Below are 19,599 nucleotides of genomic sequence, written 5' to 3'. Positions count from 1 at the left end.
AAATTGCAGATAATTTAATTGAAATTAACCTTTAAACTTTTGCTATAAAAAAAGGGGTAAAGTATTCATTGTTTATTATGTGTTTGTTACACGTGTTTGATAAAATGTAACATACAAATAACTATATGAAGTGTTTTTTGCGGAGGTCTAAAAGCAAATTAGTACAGGCCTGGTTTTCTATTGAATAAGACCAATTGGTGCTACTTTTCAGAAAATAAGCCACTTTTGCTATTTACAACAATAAACCAAAAACATTAGATATTCAAAACTTTATTGTATCATTCTACATTTTATTGGATCATCCCCCAGAAGTTTGGGCATTTTGCTTCTTTTTCTCTTCAGCCTCCTTGGCTCTTTTCAACTGCAGTTCTTTTTGTTGTTGCACAACTTTTTTGAATGCATTTTCCTCCTCTATGTCCACCACATCTAAATAATAAAATTTATTACTTTGTTAGTTTTTTTTTTAGCAAGAAATTTACTTGAGTAAGGTTCCTCTTCTCCTTCACTGTCTTCTGAGCTTTCTCCTGCTGGATTTCTTAGGTAAACGTCAGCCAGCTCGACGCCAATTGGAACTGAGGTAATTAGGGAGTTTTTGTCTTCTTCCAGTTCTGTATTCAACTGTGCTTCTTCTAGTTTCTTTTTTTCTATCTCCTCTTTGATTCTCTGCCACTCAACCCGATAATCTCTGATAAATAAACCCCCTTTATAAGCTGCTAATCAAGTTTAGTATCTAACATACGTCTCATATTCAATACGGCATTCATCAACCAGTTTAAATAGCTCATCCATGCCTTGACCTGTTGCTGCACTTACACCACATACTTTTAAGTTTTGATAAAATTCATCTAAAGCTAAAGCCATAGATCTGGTTAAGTTACTAACATAACTGTCATCAGCTTCTGAAAGTTTTTAAACAAACTTTAGTACTTAATTATATCAGGAGTGGTGCTAGTTACCCAGGGCTTCTTGGAAACTTTCAAAATCAGTCATCCAGTCCTTGGCATAACCTGCATCCACTATATCCACTTTATTCATACATACTATGAAGGGCAGCCGGGTTTTGTAAAGAATAGAGCAAGCATATAACATGTTTGACATAAAAGTAACTGGTGAAGTGCTGCGCACACAGTCAACCACATATAGAATCACAGTTGGGTAAGTGGAAGCCAGAGTTTCCGTAATTATAGATCCTAGTTAAGCCACAGTATTTAGTTAGTAAAAATACTTCAAGGAAAAAAGTTAATATTACCTGAAACACTCCAAGCAAACACCTCAATCTGTCCAGGTGTATCCAAAACACAGTGCTCCTGCCCGGATTTACCTATAAAATCGATCACCTCCGGGAATTTAGTGGAGAACAAATTGAGACTGGTAACAATAGCCCCATTTGGGCCCAGCTTGTATTGCTTCATAACCTCTTTGTAGTTGACTGTGTCTCGTATATCAATGTTTGCAAAATAGGGTAGATTTATGCAGGCGGGATCCAGATTTACCACGTAGGGCTTCTTGCCTTCATGACCGTCGGCGAGCCGGGTAGCTAAAGAAGTTTTTCCACTTCCAGCCATGCCCAATACTAAAAGGCACACAGGTGTTTTTGGGGTTTCTGGTGTATCGGACGTCGACATTATCGAAACAGTGATTTGGATTTAGTCAACAATTATAAATCAGTTACTAAAGCAATAAATAGGGTAATTTTATTTTTTGTTATGTTTACAACAAAAAAAAAAACACAAATGTAATTTTTTAACCCAACTTTTTTTTAGGTTAGTAGTAGGCACGTAACACGTAACCGGTCATCACGTGATCATATGACTAAAATCCACACAGAAAGACCTGTATATCACCTGACCTGAATTAATTTCAAAACTGGTAGCAGATTTATTACTTACCAAAATGTCGTTATTAACTTTTTTTGTTTTATTTTTTGCATAATACCTTAGTAATAAAGGGTTTATGAATATCAAACGTAAGTGGGATTGATGGAAAAACCAGTTGAAAACAGAGGGAAACTGTACTCTGCAGTACTACAAAGTACAACCTGCGGCCATATTTGTTTGTCCGTAATTTGACATTTCCGATTTTTGTAATTTATGCAAAAATACACAATTATGATTCCAAGTGTTTTGCAAAAAGGAGAAAATAGAAAGTCGGTTTAATAATTCTATCTATATTGAAGGCACTTTCGGTAATAAACACAGCAGTAAAGAATTTTTGTTTAACATTTAAATAAAAATTAGATAAGAACCTGATCAGAGAGTACATTCAAAATTGAAGTTTTGCTTTAGCAAATAGCTCAATTTCAATACTAAAACTCTCCAAATGTTTTTAATGAACACCACCACTACTAACTGAGCAATGTTCGCATTTCCTAACAACTAGGTATCTTAAAACTAGAGCATAAAAAATGGCGCAAATTATAACAAAATAAAAAAATTACCCAAACATCTCATTAATAATGAGCGTACTTATATCACCCTGAGGGTGAAAACGACAACAAAATCTCAGCGAAAAAAAAATGATCTGGTAATAAATAACTAATATAGTAATAAATATTATTATGTGTTTAGTGGAGAATAGGCTTAAGCTGCCGCGGTGCAAGTTAGCTGATGCCGCCACAACTGCGAAGCTGGCACCATATTGGCGCAAAACTCGCACGGTAACTCTTCACTATCGGGACTATCAGCCCTTGGTGGGGTCCTCATACGTGGGGCTTCGTAGACCGGAGTGTAATCGTCTTCGTCCGCCAACGGAATTTGAGTCCTTCAATAAGTTATTAGTTGTATTAAGCTCAATGGAACAGTGGTTCGGAATTTACCTGCTTCGACGAGGATTGAATCTGGCTAAATCCGGCCGGCATCCAGTTTCATGTTGGATAAGGTCCTCGTGAGGTATGGGAGTGTCGCAAAACTCGCAAGGAATCGTCAATTCGGTGGGAGGATTGCGACGTCTACGCGCTGACTGAGGTGATGGACCTGCAGTTTCAGTTATTTTAAATACTGAGGAAATGGGCTCGTCCTACATAACCTAAAACTGCGTTTTAATGCATATAAATCAGGAAGCTTAGTCTGAAATGTCATTTACAAAAAAGAGGTTTTTTTTGGTAATTTATAGGACTTTGAAAATGCGTAAATAAATTTGTGTATATGACGTAGACGACTTGCAGCAGTTTTATTGGCTGTGGCTGTCTGATGGTTGACAGCGGCTGCATTCGTTTTCAGGCTCCATGCAGCGAGCAGAGCTTTTTTGACGTCACAATGACGTAGTTTGACAATTGGTCAATCTATGGTTTGGCCAAATTACGTCATCGTGACGTCAAAAACGCTATGCTCGCTCTCTGAAATGAATGCGACTAGCATCTTCCGATCAGCCACCGCCCGCCTAAAATATCACTTCTAATGACGTTCGTTTTATACACAAACCTATTCAGATGTAGTAAAAAATATGTTGTTTTCTTATTATTTCGTGTAGTTGATTGCAAGTTGTGAGTGAAAAATCAAAGAAAGGTTCATTCCTAATCCAGATATGTATAGATAGAGCTTTTTATACACAATCAAGTCCAGCCTACACAAATTTGTTCTGGAAAGTACAACACACAGCAAACTAGTTTAAACACTGTTCAATACAAGAAAATTTGTAATTTTTTGAAACTAGGTAAGCAGAACTGGTAAATGCTTCTTATGTTATTACCAAGAACATTCATTCAAAATTATTTTTGTTGCCCTCACAATGAAGGATGCTTTAAAATGTAACTCACATACCTGTGCATGTAACAAGTACCTAATAAGTTTACTGTACTAGAAACCACTTGTACCTACCATTGAGTAAAGTGGTTGGAGTAAAATCATCCCACTTCAAAGTGTTCAACCACTGTTGAGTTAGATCCGGTTTTTGGTAAAGTAAAAAACTGACAGGGTTGGGCTTTTTCCTGAGTTGCTGTTACAATGTGGCTTGGAAAACTTATGAACGGCAGCCAACAAAAATTACTTACGCGATTAACCTCAAGTTTTGATTTTAAACCGTAAAAATGCATCTAATCCTGAAAAAACTCAATTTCCACAATACAAACAAACGCAAACTGTCACCACTATTTCCGCCATATTGGAATTTTTGACAAACACCTTCTAGGCTTTCTAGTATAGTAGGCGGTGGATCAGCTAATTTTTAACCTCAAAGTCGAGTCACGAGTGAAGTCCACAAGAGTGCAGTGTTGCCAAATAACATGTTTGCCACGACAACTCTTTTATTTCACTGGACAAAAAGTAATTGGACGTAGTGTGTCTGTTTAGTGTTATTGTCAGAAACTTAAAAACTGTAAACACCGAGATGGTTATAGAAATAAAGACCGTCTTTTATCGTTTCTAATTTGTCAGGATTAATTTGATTCGGTAAAAGCTTACAACCTGGCAACACAAAAGCGGGCCTAGAAAAAGCTGTTGATAGAAGTTGCTCCCCGCGCCTAATTGGTTGAAAACCGTCTACGTCATATCTAGCGGGCGTTTTAATTGTTACTATAAAATTTGAAGCTTTTTATTTAATTTTTGTTAAGTTAGACAGTATTTTGAAAAATAATACAATACGCATTTCATATTTTTTTGCGTCCTAATCAAATATGGAATAAAAAAAATGAGCCCATTGTTAAAAGTTGTCATTTTAGCCTACTTAACTTTGACTTAAAAGACGAATATTATTGATTTAATTTGTAATCGTAATAAATGACAAATTTCGATAATGCTTACGCACTTATAACTGCGCGGAAAAAAGTTATAAAAACCTCTATTTAATTAAAGAAAACAGTTTTGAGATCATGTTTCAAACGAGCCTGTACTGTGAGGTTTATAACAAATAAGTATCACTCTCAAATTTAGAAACGTCAAACCGCCCATATAAGTTCAAAAGTATTAAAACCCACGTTGTAACCATTAAACGTGGCTATTAATTCGGAAGGTAACAAACTCGGCGCCTTTACAAGCATGGAAAGGTGCCAATCTAGCTGCGTTAACGTTAGAATCGGACAAATTTCACTCGTTACATGCACAAATGTTTAGCGTAGAAAATACGTTTTTTTCTTTGTAAAAATAGACACTGATAACATTGAACGCTGGCAAGGAAACGTTGTTTTTCATTTTTTTTTTCGTTTCACTCAGCCTTCATGCACATACACATCTAGGCAACACGTCAAAGCGCTGCATTTGGTGTCACACACACACAGAAGCGGGTCACACTAAAACAAATACGAAACTGGCATACTTGACAAGAAACTGGGCCCTTTATCGTGAACCGAACTGAAATAATTCCTAGGGGCGGTCGCGCTAGTTCTTAGAGGAATAGTTATACTAGCTGAATCATGCAGAAGGTTCCTAATGTATTCAGTTTTGCCTGGACAACAAATCATTACATAACAAAATTTTCAATTTGAGGAACCAGTCAACTTACAGTCCAATCTTCTGGAAATCTCTTTGGAACTTTCACCTTCCTTCTTTTTTCGCAAACCACCGCCGGGCTGGTAAGCCGCCGGCAAATACGGCATTGGGTCATAATCAATGCCGCTCAATCTGAATCTATCTAAACGTCTTCGAGAAGTGGAGGTTTCCACTTCAGAAGCGGAACGTTGAATTGATTCTGAGCGTTGAGTGGTTGAATCCCATGATGGTTGCGGATTTCGGTCTAAAGATAATTGTTCGTTTGTTACATTTAAGTAATCTCAAAACTCTTGTTAGTATCATATGTCCGCCAAGCCTCTTTCTGTGTTAGTAACGTGATTTTTTCAATATTTGCTAGTGTGTATTGACAGAACTACAAAACTGTGACAATTACACTTTTATTTATTATTTATTTATTAAACGCATGTATATCTTCCACCAAACATGTTTATTACTGTGACAGATTGCCAATCAAGTTTGAGGTCAAAAATAACTAAAAAAGGTCAAGTAAAATTCTCCAAAAACCTTAAACTCAATGAGTATTTTAGTCAAGGTTTTTCCACTTCCTAACATAATATATCAGCAACGCGTGGCACAATTTTAAACAATAAACTGTTGGATCAACATACAATAAAACCGAAATGTCCTTTTCAACTATTTGACCGCAAATATTTAAAATCGTCATAAAAAGCATACAAAATTCCAACACACACCCAGACAACATGTGTACTAGACACACTCAGGCCTCTAAAAATAACCAAAGGTGACTGATCAAGGAAAGTGGCCTGGCCAATTAGAGCCAGTTTAATGAATGACAAAAGGAGTACTTTAGATAAAGAGTGTATTACCCCCGTATAATGTCAGTCAACTTTGTTTTGTACACTTTTAACTCACCATCTCTGGACTTGACAAAGCCATGATTGGAGTCCCAGTGGGACTGTTTGTTCTTGAACATAACTAACTCGCCGCATTCTAAACATTTATCAGTACGACTGCCGCAGTAATTTTCGTGTTCCTCTAAATCCAACTTGGGCAGTTCCAAGTCACAGTACTGGCATGGTAACAATCCTATGAAAAAACCATCTTAACTAAGTCTTTAAAGAACTGTCGATAACCACCTTGAGGTCCTTTAGGCCTTGGCGTATCGTCCAGGCGAGGAATTAGTGGCGGTTTCTTTATAGCTCCATTATTAGTGGGAGGATTGGACACTGGAGGTTTGACATTCTCATTGGTTGTGGACGAGTCTGATGATTGGCTAGATGAACTCTCATTGTGATGTGACAGTCCAGGATTCAGGCTGAACCTTGAAGAACTTCCATAACCATTTGTTCTAACAGTTTCATTTAACTTGAAACCAGTGTCTAAAAGGTGCTCATGCTTTTTAAGGTATGCTTCCCTACGATTGGTGGCTTTCTGATCTTCAATTGCCTAAAATTTAACACATAATATGATAATTTGATAGTTATCTAAACAGACCTAACCTTTCTTTGTCTAAAGTATGAACTGTTTTCAATTGAAGTAGGTGGTGGACTGGGTTTAACAACCACAGGCTTACGACACTTCTCTCTGTGGTCTTCATACTCAATTTTGGGAATGGGTTCATTGCACACTTTGCACAGTGTGATATTCCTTGCACAATGCATTGTGTGCATCACATAGTTTTGCTGGGGTATTTCTTTTTTGCTTCAAATCATAATCAACCGTAAGCACACAAAACCAAGAAAACCAGTAGCCACAACTTACCAGTTATTGCACATTTCTTTTTCCACATTTGCATCCATTTTGTAGCAACACTTAGTGAAAGTCTATCAACACAGAACACAACACTATTTAAGTAAAGTTGTAACTGCACTCAATCAATGGATAATATTAGTGACTGGTGCAGAGATATGTTTTTATCGCGGACTTATTACGTGGACTGATATTAAGAACAAAAGCTTTTGAATTTTCGGTATTTTTAGAAAGCTGGATTGAGCATATGAGTAGACTATGGACTCTAAATTTAGATAATTATTATTAGAAATGTATTCAGTCCGGCAGTGATTCCCGTGTGCCGCGGTATATTAAACTGGGCTCCCACTTCACCTTCTAGGAGATTTGGGAGGTTTAATATTCCCCACAGTCCACAGATTTGTTAAAAATGTGTTTGATGTTTTTTTTTTTACATTGTTGACATTTTGCTTGTGTTTATATTTGTATAAGCAATACAAACCTGGAGAAGATATAACTACTCAAAACACTTAAATATTGATATTAATAATGCACGTACCCCACAATAATGTTTACAATCAAAAACAAATTAAAGATAAAATTACTAATACCCGGGGAATTACTTAAATTTGAAAATGATCAAGAGGCCGAATATGTTTCTCTTTGTCTAGCTTTAAAAAAGGAATTAACGAAAACTGAAAGAAACAAAAGACTAGAGCCAGATTCCGAAATATTGACGTATTTGATCGATCTAGTATTGGCTATGTTGCCGGTTTTTTTCTGGGTGGTACCTTGGTTAACAAACATTTGAGGTTCTTTGGCGTTAAATTTAGTGAAAGTGAATGTACAATTAGAATGGAATCTATATAACTCGGCTAAGCTCAACTATCTTCGCAACCCACAAGCTTGTTAGCCCGTTAAATAACTCATAAAATATCCAGAAAACGGTGGAGCATATGGCAACAATGCGGTTAAACAAATGTCAGATGTCATTAATGTGGCCATGTCATTTTTTGTGACATTTCATAGTCCTGTCAGTCATGATTTAAATTCAAATCATTTCAAACATTTTTAAATTTTAGTATTCAAATTTTATGTTTATTGTTTGTTGTGTGTTTATTATAGTTTAGTTTCATGGTATTTCGCTAACTACAGTAACATGGTAAGGTGTGTTAAAATAAAAAAATAAAGCCCCCCTATTGTGTACAAATTAACTCCTCTTAAGTTGGCATGTGACCCCTACACATGAAAACCCAACTAACTCAAAAAAACTTTATATTTACTTTACCCCCTCTTGTTCTGAGACCCTAAAAATGATTGAAAACCTTTGGCCCTAAAGTCATTTTTTCCACCATAAAAACCAGACATTATACAGAGCAATTAGTGCAAAAAATTGATTTCTTTTGAGTTATGCCGGTTTTCTTGGGTTAAAAAAAAAACTTAACTAAATATAACTTAAAAATGTTTATTTATACCTAGATTATAATAATAGACAACCATCAACAATAATATACTTCACACTATCAGTTTTCTTAAATCTATACATATAATTTTTATTTTCTTTATATTAAATGTTATACCATACAATTAAATAAAAATAATGGTCATTATTTATTTTATCTGTAGTTTAAAAATTAAAAGTGAAATTTATACATTTTTTTTGTATGGAATGTATTTTCTACTCTGTATATTATAACATTCTATACAATGATCTGTGGGATCTTATTTAACTCTTTTAATAGAAAATTATGTTGAGCTTGTTTAAAAAATACATATTTTAGTAGAAAAACATTATTTTTTTTGTAAATCTGTATAATAAAGAAATACAATTATCAATTAACAACAAACACTACTTATACTTACATCTAGATAAAAAACCTTGAAAAATATGGTATCTCTGATTGAGGCTGTTTTAAAAACATTTTGAAAAAAAAACAAAAGAAAAATGTCTGTATTTTGAAAATATGTGCCATTTGAGCAATAAATTATGTCATGGACACATTACAATCTAAAACCAGACAAAGTGGTTATGCATATACTGTCAAGAAGCCAGCTCCTTGTTTGTGTCTGGTTTTAAAATTATTTGTGCCATGAAAGTAACAGGTTATATTCTATTTTATGTGGTGTCGCTGTTGTCGTTGTTCTTTTCTTTTATACAGGTATTTGAGTTAATTAAATACACATTCAAAATTAGAACATAATTGCATCAGTGGTGGCTTGATATACAAACGCGAAACAATCACAGAACAACAACGAAATTAACGTTTAATATTGTCTCTATGTACTTATTTACTTCACAGAATGTTTTATTATGCACTTTGTTTATTATTTATAATTTAATGAAAAACATTTAATACACATTAATTATACTAAGAATTTTTAATAGAAAAAGACAAAAAAAGTTGACTTTTTTCAAATTGCTTCATTTTAAGACGTATGTTTCAGGTCTGAGCAGAGTTCACAGGAAATGCCATTGGATGCAGGGTGGTCTATTGTACAGATGGGATGGAAAATGTCAGAACAATATGTGCAATAGAGATAGAAAAAGTGGACATCTTGCAAAAAGAGGTAAAAGTATTATTATTCTGTCACGGTCTTGAAATTTCACTCAGAAATTGATTATAGATAAAGCTTTAATTTCTTTACAATTTTTGGCACATAATTTTGGTGTAAGTAGTATATAAAAGGAATGTAGGTTTCTGCTCATATTTTGACAAATTCTAGACCTGTTAAACAGCATGGATTACGACTAAATATAAATTAGTTTTATGTACCTTATTCAGTCTTGGTGAATTACTTTGTAGGGAAGCGTGTACAAAAAACGTAAAGCCGACTTTTTAATATACCCTGTGTAATACTGACGAAATTAACTAGTAAATTATTGCCTTCAGGGAGTTACTTTTCCTCGGTTTTGTCCACGGTAACGTACACCGGCTTGTAGAGTACTATCGGTTCCCTATAACAAAAAAACAAATATAGAGTTACTGTACTAAATCATGAGGAAAATATGAGAATAACCTTAAATAGTGCTCGTTTCCGTCATAAACTTGACCTAGTAGAAAATCGGGAGCTAAATATTGGCCACCCTCTACGTGAGATGCTGCATGTTCTGAAATTATTAATTTTTTTTTAGTTTGGGTTATTTTCGAGGGGTAAACCGCTACACTAATTCCTTGTAATGCCCAGTAATTCCTAATAACTAACCTAACAATACCCACTAATTTTTTGAATTACCTCGACTGGAGAAACTAAAAAAACCTTTTTTAATAAAAAAAAAAGAAAAAATATGCGTGCAACGATTTAACCGGAAGTAGATATCAACTGCTGCTTAGTTTAAATGGGTCATCTTGTATATTATTGCATTTTTGGATTCTACATCAACTATCCGTTTCTGAGATATTTACCGTTCTATGTGAGGGAACGTTTTTTCTTGGTTTTTGTGTTTTGTCGTGTTATACAAGGTTTGTTTTAAGAATGGTTGAAGAAAAACGATAAAATATATTATACAGGATGGTCAAAAAAAGAGCGTGGATGGTCAAAAAAAGAGGTCAGTTCTAAAAAAGACGTTTTCCAAATAAAACACTCCTTATTCTTATAACTTTGTCTGATTCTCTGTTCAAAATTAAGGTAAGTTTGTGTTAGGTCACTTATTTAAAAATGTATTCTTTAAATTGATATATTGAACCACCCTGTAACTGTCAAAATAATCGAGTTATTGAAGATTAAAGTAGTAGCTGTCAAATTTAGTCAAAACTGTCAAACAACTGGTTTATTTGCAACACTTTGTATAGACTTTTATACAGGTGTGGTAAATCCAAACCCGACCATAGGAAAACCGCGCGTAACGGACAGAGAAACGTACATTATTGCATGCGCGGGACTAAGACAGAAAACGAAAAAAATATCAAGTAGGCCATATTTTCAGCGCGCTGTTGCCAAACGCCAACTATCACTCAAATACCGTCGACAAAATAACTTGGCGTTTGGCAACAGCGCGCTCTTAAATCAGTCAGGTACGGCCCTGATATTTGGCACAAACCTATCACAGTGAGTGTCAAATTTAGAGCCGTAGCAAAACTGTAGAAATAAAGTCGATTTTCGCTTGCACTAAGTGGCCAACACAACGCAAAACCCATTGGAATAGTGGTGGTGTTTCAGGCAAATTTGACCCTTACGAAAATTGTCATTTCCAAAATTGGTTTTTCAAGAAATTTCTATGCATTACATCGTAGTAGACCTAGTAGCTCATGTAACCGTGTTTTCTTAAACTGTCAGGGTCAAATTAGCCCTAACCAGTCAAAAAATGTTTCTGGGGCACCCTGTCTGTAAACCGTAAATAACACTTTTATATGTCGATGGACAGCCAATGAAATCAGCTTTATATTGACGTACAAAAGTCGGTTGGTTAGTGGTACCGTTTACCCACTAGAGGGCATCAATTTTGACCAATTTTTTTGGTGTATCCTTTTGTTTAATATTCAAAAACCCGCTTAATTGCACTATTTTTGCTAGAGTTTTACACGTCAATAGAGAGCCAATGGAATTACCTTTCTAAACAGTTCCCAACATGGATTGATAGGTTAGATGGTTTGGCCACTAGAGAGCGTCAAAGTTGACTATTTTTTTTATGACTTTTTTCGTGCATCCTTTTGTTCAATCTTCAATAACTCCTTTATTAGCACAATTTTTAGTAGTGTTTTATACGTCAATGGATAGCCAATGAAGTTAGCTTTCTAACAGTTTCCCAATTTGAAAGGATAGGTTAGACGGTTTGGCCGCTAGAGGGAGTCAAAATTGACTAATTTTTTCATGACTTTGTTGGTGCATTCTTTCGTTAAATCATCAATAACTAGCTTATTTGCCACTCTTTGAATAAACTTTTATATGCCAATGGATAGCCAATGAAATAAGCTTTCTATTGACGTATAAAAGTTGATGGGTTAGGGGTACGGTTTTGTCGCTAGAGAACGTGAAAATTTTTAAAAGTAAGTTTTATTCCAACGGAATTCATTGAAATTACCAAACTTTATTTATGTTTAAATTTGAATGGTAAAGAAAAAATTATTTAATGATTTCTTTTCTTCAATTCTATTAATAGTTTTCAAAATACCAATGTACCTCCATTAATTCCTAAAGTTTGTACACCATAATGCCCCAGCGGTTTACCCCTCGGTTATTATTTTAGAGTTAAGGCGGTTCTACACAATATGACTATGCTGGTTTAACTGTCATTAAACATTCTAGTGACAGAACATTGTGTAGTGCCGGCTTTAATTTACAAACCATATTTAATTATTGGATGTCGGTCACTGTTTGGTATCCTGAATGGTACTGTACCAACGGTTAGCGGCATACTAATTGATACAAGGTCAGCCTCCTTTTCTGTATCCAGACTTACGGTTAGAATATAATAAATTTGTATTATACGGCAGATATTCAGTAAAGTGGTTGGCACTGTAGGAATAACTAGCACGTTGCCGCTGTCCCACTTGATGCGTTTTTGAGCTTTTACAGGATTACCCCTTAAAGTCAGCGTAACATAATTTATTAGAGTGTGACTCGCATTTTATTACTTACTTGTATTCTAGCACCAAATTTTTAACGTCTTTAGATACTCCTAGTACGCCTCGATCGATGAAAAATTCGCATATTTGCTCTAGTCTGCAAGCCGTTTAGTGTAAAAAAAACCATGATGACGTCGTTTTCATTTTACCTGACTCTCAATCCTACTTCTTCTTCCCCTTGATTGTCAATGGTGGCTTTTAATTTTATACTTTCTTTGCATACGTACGCCGATCGTTCTAAGATGCATTTCAATGAGACGGTGCCCTTTTTGCAACACCAGCAACATGTAGATCGGCGATTTTCTAGGATTGTAGGTTTCTGAAATTTAAATTAATCAATAGTTTTTAAAGAATACTAATAAAACTCACCAAATAGTGTTCGTCCATACAGTCAATATGAGGACCAATAACTGTGAAATACTTCATACCCTGAGGTGGACTAGCATAAGGTATATCGATGGTGACCTTAAAAAAGTACCGTATTTGACCCACGCGACTTTCAAAGGAGCATGGTAGGGCTGATTCTGGCAGATTAAACCTACAAAAATCATTCAAAAACGGATCAAAAATTGCACGAAAACACTTACTTGAAAGGAAACTTATGAACCCCTCTAGGCAATATCGGTATGGTAGAATTGAGGTTCTTCTCGCCCCATATGGTTTGCCGCTGATCCAAAAAGTATTGGTCACCTTTTACGGTTCTCCGATCTCCTGATAGCATAACTTTCCATTCGGCGTGTGCTTTTCCTCTTAAAACCACCCTGATAGCTACAATTTCAAAAATTAACTTTCGTACATTAGGAAAACAGGAGCGTACTTCGTAATTTGAAATTCTCGACAGTATCCAAGATGACGTTTCCGCACACTGTTTCTCCAGCATAGAAATGTTCTCTTTCAAGTTGGATGTCGAATTCACGAATGTAGTCCATGGTTGAAGATTGATTTCAGTGTTTCATGCTAGGCCTACATGATCAAATTTCAGTACAGTGTGGTCAAAAAAAGATGATGATTTTAAATTCTAATTTGTTCTGTTAAATGTCATTTGATATTTTGGTAAACACTCTCACCAGTGATAAATAGCTATTTACAACACGTGTCAATTAAACCATCTACAGAAACGTGTGGCTTATATACTGAAAGTTTTCATTTGCGTACATTTCCAATCAGTTTTGTTTATTCAAATTTTATTTAGAAATAAAACACGTAACTAATCGACAAGAAAAATAAACTGAATCTGCGGTCTGGTGCCGTTTTAACGATAAACTTGAGCCGTCGGTAATAAAGTGAAAGAAATTCAATTACATAGTTGGCTTGCATTCTTTTGTTGTTACTAACTTGGGGGAACTCCCATTAGCAGCTTTCAAATTAATTTTTGAGTGTTTATAGCACACTGACCTAGTTTTAATGACGTTTCCACCCCCTACTATTGGTCAGTATGAATAATGTATTACGTAACCGCCCCCACTTTTGTTTTCAGTGGACTTTTTGATGAGTTTGTAAGAAGAAAAAGGTGTGACCTGCAATTTAGTTCCCAACTCTCACCTGTCTCACCCACACTCCCACTAACTTTGCTAAACTTTTGGACAACAAAACACTCACCTATAACATTTGTAAACACTTCGCCCATGTTATTCCCTTTACGCCCACGCGTTTTTGGCCACCAATTTTGGGCAAACGACGCAAAGAGGCAAATTTTTGTTAACGAAACGTCACTGCCACGTTACAAAAAAATCTAAATTAGTCGGCCGCACCGAATTTTCCGGTACGAATTTTGCGCGGAAATCAAATTAAGTCTGTTGGAAATTAAGTTATCTCTGTGTCAGCTGTTTTTCGCGAAAGTATTGATCTGTGGAAAAACGCATGCCTATTCTCGATTGGTTACACCGCGGACCAAGGATCAACTTTCGGTGTTCAACTTTGTACGGAAGAAACACGTTAAAAGCGAGATTGTGTTAGTTACTTTTGCATTGCCGCAAATCTACTGAATGAATTTTTGTTCGGTACATTACCGGGCGTAATTGATATGAGTAATATGGACCACCGCATTTTGCAATAATAAACAAATCCGTAAAGTAAACGAGTGCAACCCAAATTAAAACGGTTTATTAGAATCGTAGTTTGTATATACAAATATTCAGCGGTTCGTCCTAAAAATGTCGAATGCAAATGGATTTTTTTGTGTTATAAAGTAGTCATAATGGAAATTTTAAAACAAAACTCAGTTATAGAGATTAAAACAAATAAAATGACAAAACGTTTGTTTATTTTCAAATTTTTAAATACATTGTGGTAAAACCCAGGAAAAATAGTAGTAGTTATAATTCAAAACTTAAACTCTAGAAAAATATTTGTATACATAAAACTTTAAGAGTATATTACTGTAATACAATAATAGTAAAAAATGCTATAAAACGGCAGTAAGATTTAATATATTTTACATTAAAAAAGAAAAAGCTGAAGCTCTTAGTCAATAAAAAAATATACAACAAAGGCTTCTTAGAGCCTTACCTCTTTAAGTACGACAATTATTCGTGTTTTTTAGAGCCCTATAAAGTGCAATAGAATCTCAATCTACTAGAAGGTCATGATAATAATAAATCAAGGCAATATTCGGGGCTTAACTATCACAACTTTGATTTTTTTTTTTGGCCCGTTACGCCATCGTCATGTTGTTTACTCCATTTTGCCACTTTTCCTTGTGCTGGTCTAAGCCAAAAGCCGAGTCGTAGTTTCCTTTTGAGATAAAGAGTCGCTTAAAGTGTGGGGTGCAGTACAGCAAACCTTGATTGTAGGAATACGAATCCATCCTTTGAACAAAAAACTTATTAGTAACCATTTACAATAACTTTTCTTTGCATTTACCTTAAAACACAGGAGCATTCCATGCATTTGAAACAACTTTTATGATAAATATTGCCGTGAATTGACAATTTTTCCAGTGGATAGACCCTCTCACTGCAACTCTGACAATTTTCCGTTAACGTCGTGGATATATCCTTAAAATAGCCTTACATTACTTTTCACTCAACGTGTGATTAATAACCTAGGCGTGTGTTGTACGTTTGTCTTTTTGCCATTTTTCAAGAGGGTGGAAATCAACACTCCACTGCTGTTAAATAAGTTTTATTAAAATCATTCAACGTTTTAAAAAATTGGCACAATAACACTATCAGCTAAAACATCGATAAAAATTTGTAAAAATCTAACGCAAAAGAGATTCCGGTGGTACGGGCTGTGTTCACTCCTTGATGCTTTAATAAACAATTATTACGACCATTAAAATATAGTAACAAACCTTAAAGACAGCATAAACGAACAAATATTTGCTGACAATTCTTAGATAAGCGCGTAAACACAATAATTATCAGCTCAGCTAGAAAACATTATAGAAAACACAGATATAAAAACTGCCTGTCAATATTTTAAAATTTTATACAAACTAGGGGGGGAAGGACAAATTTGTAAATGTGCGCGTAACTACCCCCCTGTAAGGGTCAGTTTCATAAAGTTGAATAATCCTTCAATCCAAGGTAAACTGGAAAGAATTGCATGTAATTTTTCCTAGATATCTGAGAATCTCTGGTTAACTCAACTCTACAGAACCTCAATTCCTATAAACTAAATTAACGGACCACTAAACTATTTTGGGCTAAATTAGACATAAAAAACAATAATAAGTCTTATACTGACACTATAGAAGAACCTCTACTATAAGTTAAAAGATAAAAATTAGAAATTTGCTATTGCTTCATTTGATTTACTGTACACTAAGAAACGCTTAAATTGTAGATAAAACGGCCATCAGATTTAGCCTTTAAATACATCTAAATTTATAGAAAAAGTCGTAAAAAACTCAGATCTCGAAAACCACACTTTTCCAGCTCTGATACTAGACCTCAAACTGTCTTGGTGTTGTATATTACACTAGAAAAGGTCTCTCTTAAAGGAGAGTTTATCAGCTACAATCTAAACGTACGGTAAAAAGGAGGAAGGACGTTGATTACTTCTTTTACAGTGTTTCGATGTTTTACTGCAAAAAAAACGGCGATAGTTAATATAAAATTAACTATCTACAGGGTGGTCCAGTTTTAAATGTCAATAATTCACCAATCCATAGCCAATTAAAAAATAAGTTGACATTCATTATTTGAAAATTGAATTAGAAAAGATAAAAATTTCAGAAGCCTAAATATTGTGTTTGTAACCAGTTTTCATGCAAATCGATAGACTTTAATACTAAAAATTGACTTGTAGACATAAAAACTACTTTTTCAAGAATTTGTTACTACAAATTCATACATTTAAACCTTAAAATTTGCTTTTGAAGTAAGTTTTCATAATTTGAAGACAAATTTCAATATTTTGGTCTTGAAAATAGTCTTAGATGCAGGACATTAACATTAGATTCATGAAAATTGTCTTGAAAACGAACTTTTCGTGCTTTTTACTTTGCTTTTCATTTTCTTCGAATTCTGGACTATTTTTAGTGCTTCAAAACTGCTTTCAGCTTGGAAAATCGAGTTTCAAGATTATCTTTACCAAGTTATTGACATAGAAAACTTAAAAAACAATTTTTACATTCTTCATAGACTTAAAATAGCATTCCAAGCTTTGTCACTATTAAATCGACTTCTAGACACCTCAGTGCTAAAAATTCGGGTATTTCTTAATAAACTAGACTGTTTTTAGTGTTTTAAGGCTGTTTTCAGGGCCTCAAATCGAGTTTCAAGACTATCTTTACAAAGTTTTTGACTTATCAGGCCTAAAAGCCAGTTTGTCCACTGACCATAATCTTGAAAATGTTATTTCAAGCTTCTTCACTATTAAATTGACTTATACACTCATAGGTGCACTAAATTGTAGCACCTCTAAGAAATTCAGACAGAGAGTTTTTAGTGCTTTTTAAGACTGAAAAATCGAGTTTAAGACTATTTCCAAAAGTCAAGTTTCTTCAGTAATAAAAGTAAAAAATTGTGGTACCAAATGCTACAATAATAGTCTTGAGAACTAATTTTTAGAAATAAATATTCCGAAAATTTAATTTACTTCTAGACTTGTTGTCCAGTCCAGAAAATTGAGTTGTACACCAATTAAGTCTTCAAAATATACTTTTGGACTCTCTTTAGTCCTAGTAAAGTCAGTTCTAGCATTAAAAGTCAACTTTTATATTATTTTTAGTAGTAAAAAATGAGTTTCATGCACAATACAATCTTTGTCTTGATTTCCGGACTTTTTTTAGTTCTTGAATGCCAGTTTCAGACACTCAACCAGTCTGAGAAAGCGAATCATAAGACCATTCCTAGTAGCAAAAAAGTTTTTAGACTATTCAGTACAAATTTGGACTTTCACAAGTCTTGGATGTTCAGTTTTAAACTATAAAACGCTTTTTTAAATTGAAATTTGGAGGACTGTATCTTCCTTAGGAAACCTTTTTCATTTTTTGATTAGCTATCAAATGGTGAATTATTGACACTTAAAACTGGACCACCCTGTATAACTATATTTTTTAGAGTCAAAAGAGATGATTTTCTGTAAAAGTTGAATTCAGAACAAGAAAATAAGATGGTAGTCAAAATGTTAACTTTTACACTATAATCCTATTTTGGCTCTTTTTAACACCCAAAATAATTGAAAAAATGGCAAATCCAAGCTTTTCAAAATATTGGCTTGTTTACACAACATAACGAGCAGCAACGACACATTTCATGCAAAATAAAAAAGTGTTTGATTGAACCGCAGCTAGGCAAAAATAAAAAGACAAAAGACAAACATAAAACACACACAAAATAAGGTGAAAATAAAACCCAAGAAATAAATAATATAAAGCTTCACAGCTGGCTTATACAGTGGTTGCAAATTAGTATACATATTGTGAAAAGTCCAATTTACACATGTCCAACTTGGACATTGAAAACTGGACCTGCACGTCAATACCAGAATAAAACCGCAAGAGCCAAAAAATTGACATGCTTAAAAAACTTACCACAAATCGATTTGGCTTGACGCGTGGTGATTTGGGTCCTTCAGTACTCGAATCCCTCATTTGTTCGAATTTTGCCCTCAACCTGAAAGTCCAACATTATGACAATCCAGTAGCTAAATATTTTAATTCTTACACTCTGGTGGATTCGATTTGGGACTGTTCCTCGCCGAACTCCTCCACGACATTTACGGAATTTTGTTGTTCTCGTTTGATTTCACTGGCTTCCCACTTTTCAAATTTGGCCCTCAATTGTTTCGCCCTCGCCGCTTTTTGAGCCTGAAACCGACATAATTTATTTAGGAGAAACCACGAGAGTGGGAGAAAACAAACCTCTATCACATCTTCAGGTAACTTTCCGCTTTGGTCAACTTCCTCCTCCTCTTCTTCTTCTTCGTATTCGGACGATTCTTCTTCGTCGCTGCGCGCCTCTTGTCTCGCAGGCTCAGGAGGGGGAGTGAAACATTTCAGTGGTTTAGGACCTACTCATAATACAAATTAAAAAACAATCTAATGTATTCTTCTCGAGAAAGTTGGCATTAATAATTATAAACTTTCCACACTTGTAAAAACGTTAAACTAACCTAAATTTTCAGGTTCCCTGGTCATGTTCTCTTCCATTTGCCTGAACTTGTTCAACATTTTGGAGGCGGTGTGCGACTCCTTGGCCACGTTCGAGTCATCGGTGTACTCTTCGGCCCGTACCACGTCAGGATCTCGATAGATCTCCCGGTCGGGCGTTTCAGTCTGGAAAAACGATTCAGCATTTTAACTAAAGTAAGTAAGACTTTCAATGAAATTGAACGTCTATTACAAACTGAAAACACCTAGTTATTAGTGGGATATATTAAATCAACCAGATACGCAACATCCAACAATTTGATGAGTAACTGTTAATAGGGAGGACTTTTTGTAATTTCACACA

General features: G+C 34.7%; 4 protein-coding genes across 22 annotated transcripts in view; all 4 read right to left on the bottom strand.

Moving 5' to 3' along the window:
• Positions 1–254: 254 nt before the first annotated feature.
• LOC145727066 (GPN-loop GTPase 1) lies at positions 255–1,734 on the bottom strand. Its single transcript, XM_081976484.1, has 5 exons — positions 1,250–1,734; positions 957–1,190; positions 740–899; positions 480–685; positions 255–426 (listed from the first exon to the last, which is right to left on the bottom strand). Exons 1-5 carry the CDS (start codon positions 1,623–1,625, stop codon positions 299–301), a joined length of 1,104 nt encoding a protein of 367 aa, XP_081832610.1. The 5' UTR covers positions 1,626–1,734; the 3' UTR covers positions 255–298.
• Positions 1,735–2,151: 417 nt separating this feature from the next.
• LOC145727058 (TRAF-type zinc finger domain-containing protein 1-like) lies at positions 2,152–7,775 on the bottom strand. Of its 6 annotated transcripts, none has more exons than XM_081976468.1 (9): positions 7,633–7,775; positions 7,164–7,416; positions 6,902–7,103; positions 6,539–6,848; positions 6,315–6,488; positions 5,434–5,664; positions 5,248–5,376; positions 2,816–2,972; positions 2,152–2,760 (listed from the first exon to the last, which is right to left on the bottom strand). In XM_081976468.1, exons 2-9 carry the CDS (start codon positions 7,199–7,201, stop codon positions 2,580–2,582), a joined length of 1,422 nt encoding a protein of 473 aa, XP_081832594.1. In that variant the 5' UTR covers positions 7,202–7,416; positions 7,633–7,775; the 3' UTR covers positions 2,152–2,579. The 6 variants fall into 6 exon arrangements, with proteins under 6 accessions (XP_081832594.1, XP_081832597.1, XP_081832596.1 ...); XM_081976471.1 differs by having other exon boundaries at positions 7,164–7,246; positions 7,690–7,707; XM_081976470.1 differs by having other exon boundaries at positions 7,164–7,246; positions 7,633–7,699.
• An 804-nt stretch (positions 7,776–8,579) lies between these two features.
• Positions 8,580–14,862, bottom strand: LOC145727065 (arrestin domain-containing protein 3-like). Its single transcript, XM_081976483.1, has 9 exons — positions 14,294–14,862; positions 13,512–13,657; positions 13,282–13,462; positions 13,064–13,232; positions 12,844–13,013; positions 12,708–12,791; positions 12,414–12,652; positions 10,149–10,239; positions 8,580–10,086 (listed from the first exon to the last, which is right to left on the bottom strand). The coding sequence occupies exons 2-9, from the start codon at positions 13,621–13,623 to the stop codon at positions 10,026–10,028; spliced, it is 1,107 nt and encodes a 368-aa protein (XP_081832609.1). The 5' UTR covers positions 13,624–13,657; positions 14,294–14,862; the 3' UTR covers positions 8,580–10,025.
• A 78-nt stretch (positions 14,863–14,940) lies between these two features.
• LOC145727048 (uncharacterized) overlaps positions 14,941–19,599 on the bottom strand; it is a 33,145-nt gene continuing 28,486 nt past the window's right edge. For 9 of the 14 annotated variants that reach the window (XM_081976440.1, XM_081976439.1, XM_081976445.1 and 6 more), the window contains 5 exons: positions 19,259–19,421; positions 18,811–19,156; positions 18,678–18,759; positions 15,557–15,690; positions 14,941–15,501 (listed from right to left, as the gene is read on the bottom strand). In XM_081976440.1, coding sequence (XP_081832566.1) covers positions 15,348–15,501; positions 15,557–15,690; positions 18,678–18,759; positions 18,811–19,156; positions 19,259–19,421 — 879 coding nt within the window. In that variant the 3' untranslated portion in view covers positions 14,941–15,347. Of the gene's footprint in view, positions 15,502–15,556; positions 15,691–15,801; positions 16,725–18,677; positions 18,760–18,810; positions 19,157–19,258; positions 19,422–19,599 lie in introns of those variants that run through there. The other 5 variants (XM_081976442.1, XM_081976443.1, XM_081976449.1 and 2 more) reach the window with 2 other exon arrangements.

The sequence above is a fragment of the Ips typographus genome, linkage group LG3 (assembly GCF_016097725.1).
Source record: "Ips typographus isolate SLU linkage group LG3, UJ_Ityp_2.0, whole genome shotgun sequence".
Classification (NCBI taxonomy): domain Eukaryota; kingdom Metazoa; phylum Arthropoda; class Insecta; order Coleoptera; family Curculionidae; genus Ips; species Ips typographus.
This window is presented reverse-complemented; position numbering and strand designations above follow the sequence as displayed.

Excerpts from the sequence above, each read along its gene's own strand:
- LOC145727065 (XM_081976483.1), bottom strand. The coding sequence starts at position 13,623 with ATGGACTACATTCGTGAATTCGACATCCAACTTGAAAGAGAACATTTC. Across the intron at positions 13,233-13,281 it reads GTTCATAAGTTTCCTTTCAA|GTTTAATCTGCCAGAATCAG; the intron begins GTAAGTGTTTTC and ends TGATTTTTGTAG. Across the intron at positions 13,014-13,063 it reads GTATGGACGAACACTATTTG|AAACCTACAATCCTAGAAAA; the intron begins GTGAGTTTTATT and ends TTTAAATTTCAG.
- LOC145727066 (XM_081976484.1), bottom strand. The coding sequence starts at position 1,625 with ATGTCGACGTCCGATACACCAGAAACCCCAAAAACACCTGTGTGCCTT. Across the intron at positions 1,191-1,249 it reads GTTTGCTTGGAGTGTTTCAG|GATCTATAATTACGGAAACT; the intron begins GTAATATTAACT and ends TGGCTTAACTAG. Across the intron at positions 900-956 it reads AAGTTTCCAAGAAGCCCTGG|AAGCTGATGACAGTTATGTT; the intron begins GTAACTAGCACC and ends AAAAACTTTCAG.
- LOC145727058 (XM_081976468.1), bottom strand. The coding sequence starts at position 7,201 with ATGGATGCAAATGTGGAAAAAGAAATGTGCAATAACTG. Across the intron at positions 7,104-7,163 it reads AAAGAAATGTGCAATAACTG|CAAAAAAGAAATACCCCAGC; the intron begins GTAAGTTGTGGC and ends TATGATTTGAAG. Across the intron at positions 5,377-5,433 it reads GATTTCCAGAAGATTGGACT|GCAAAACTGAATACATTAGG; the intron begins GTAAGTTGACTG and ends TTTGTTGTCCAG.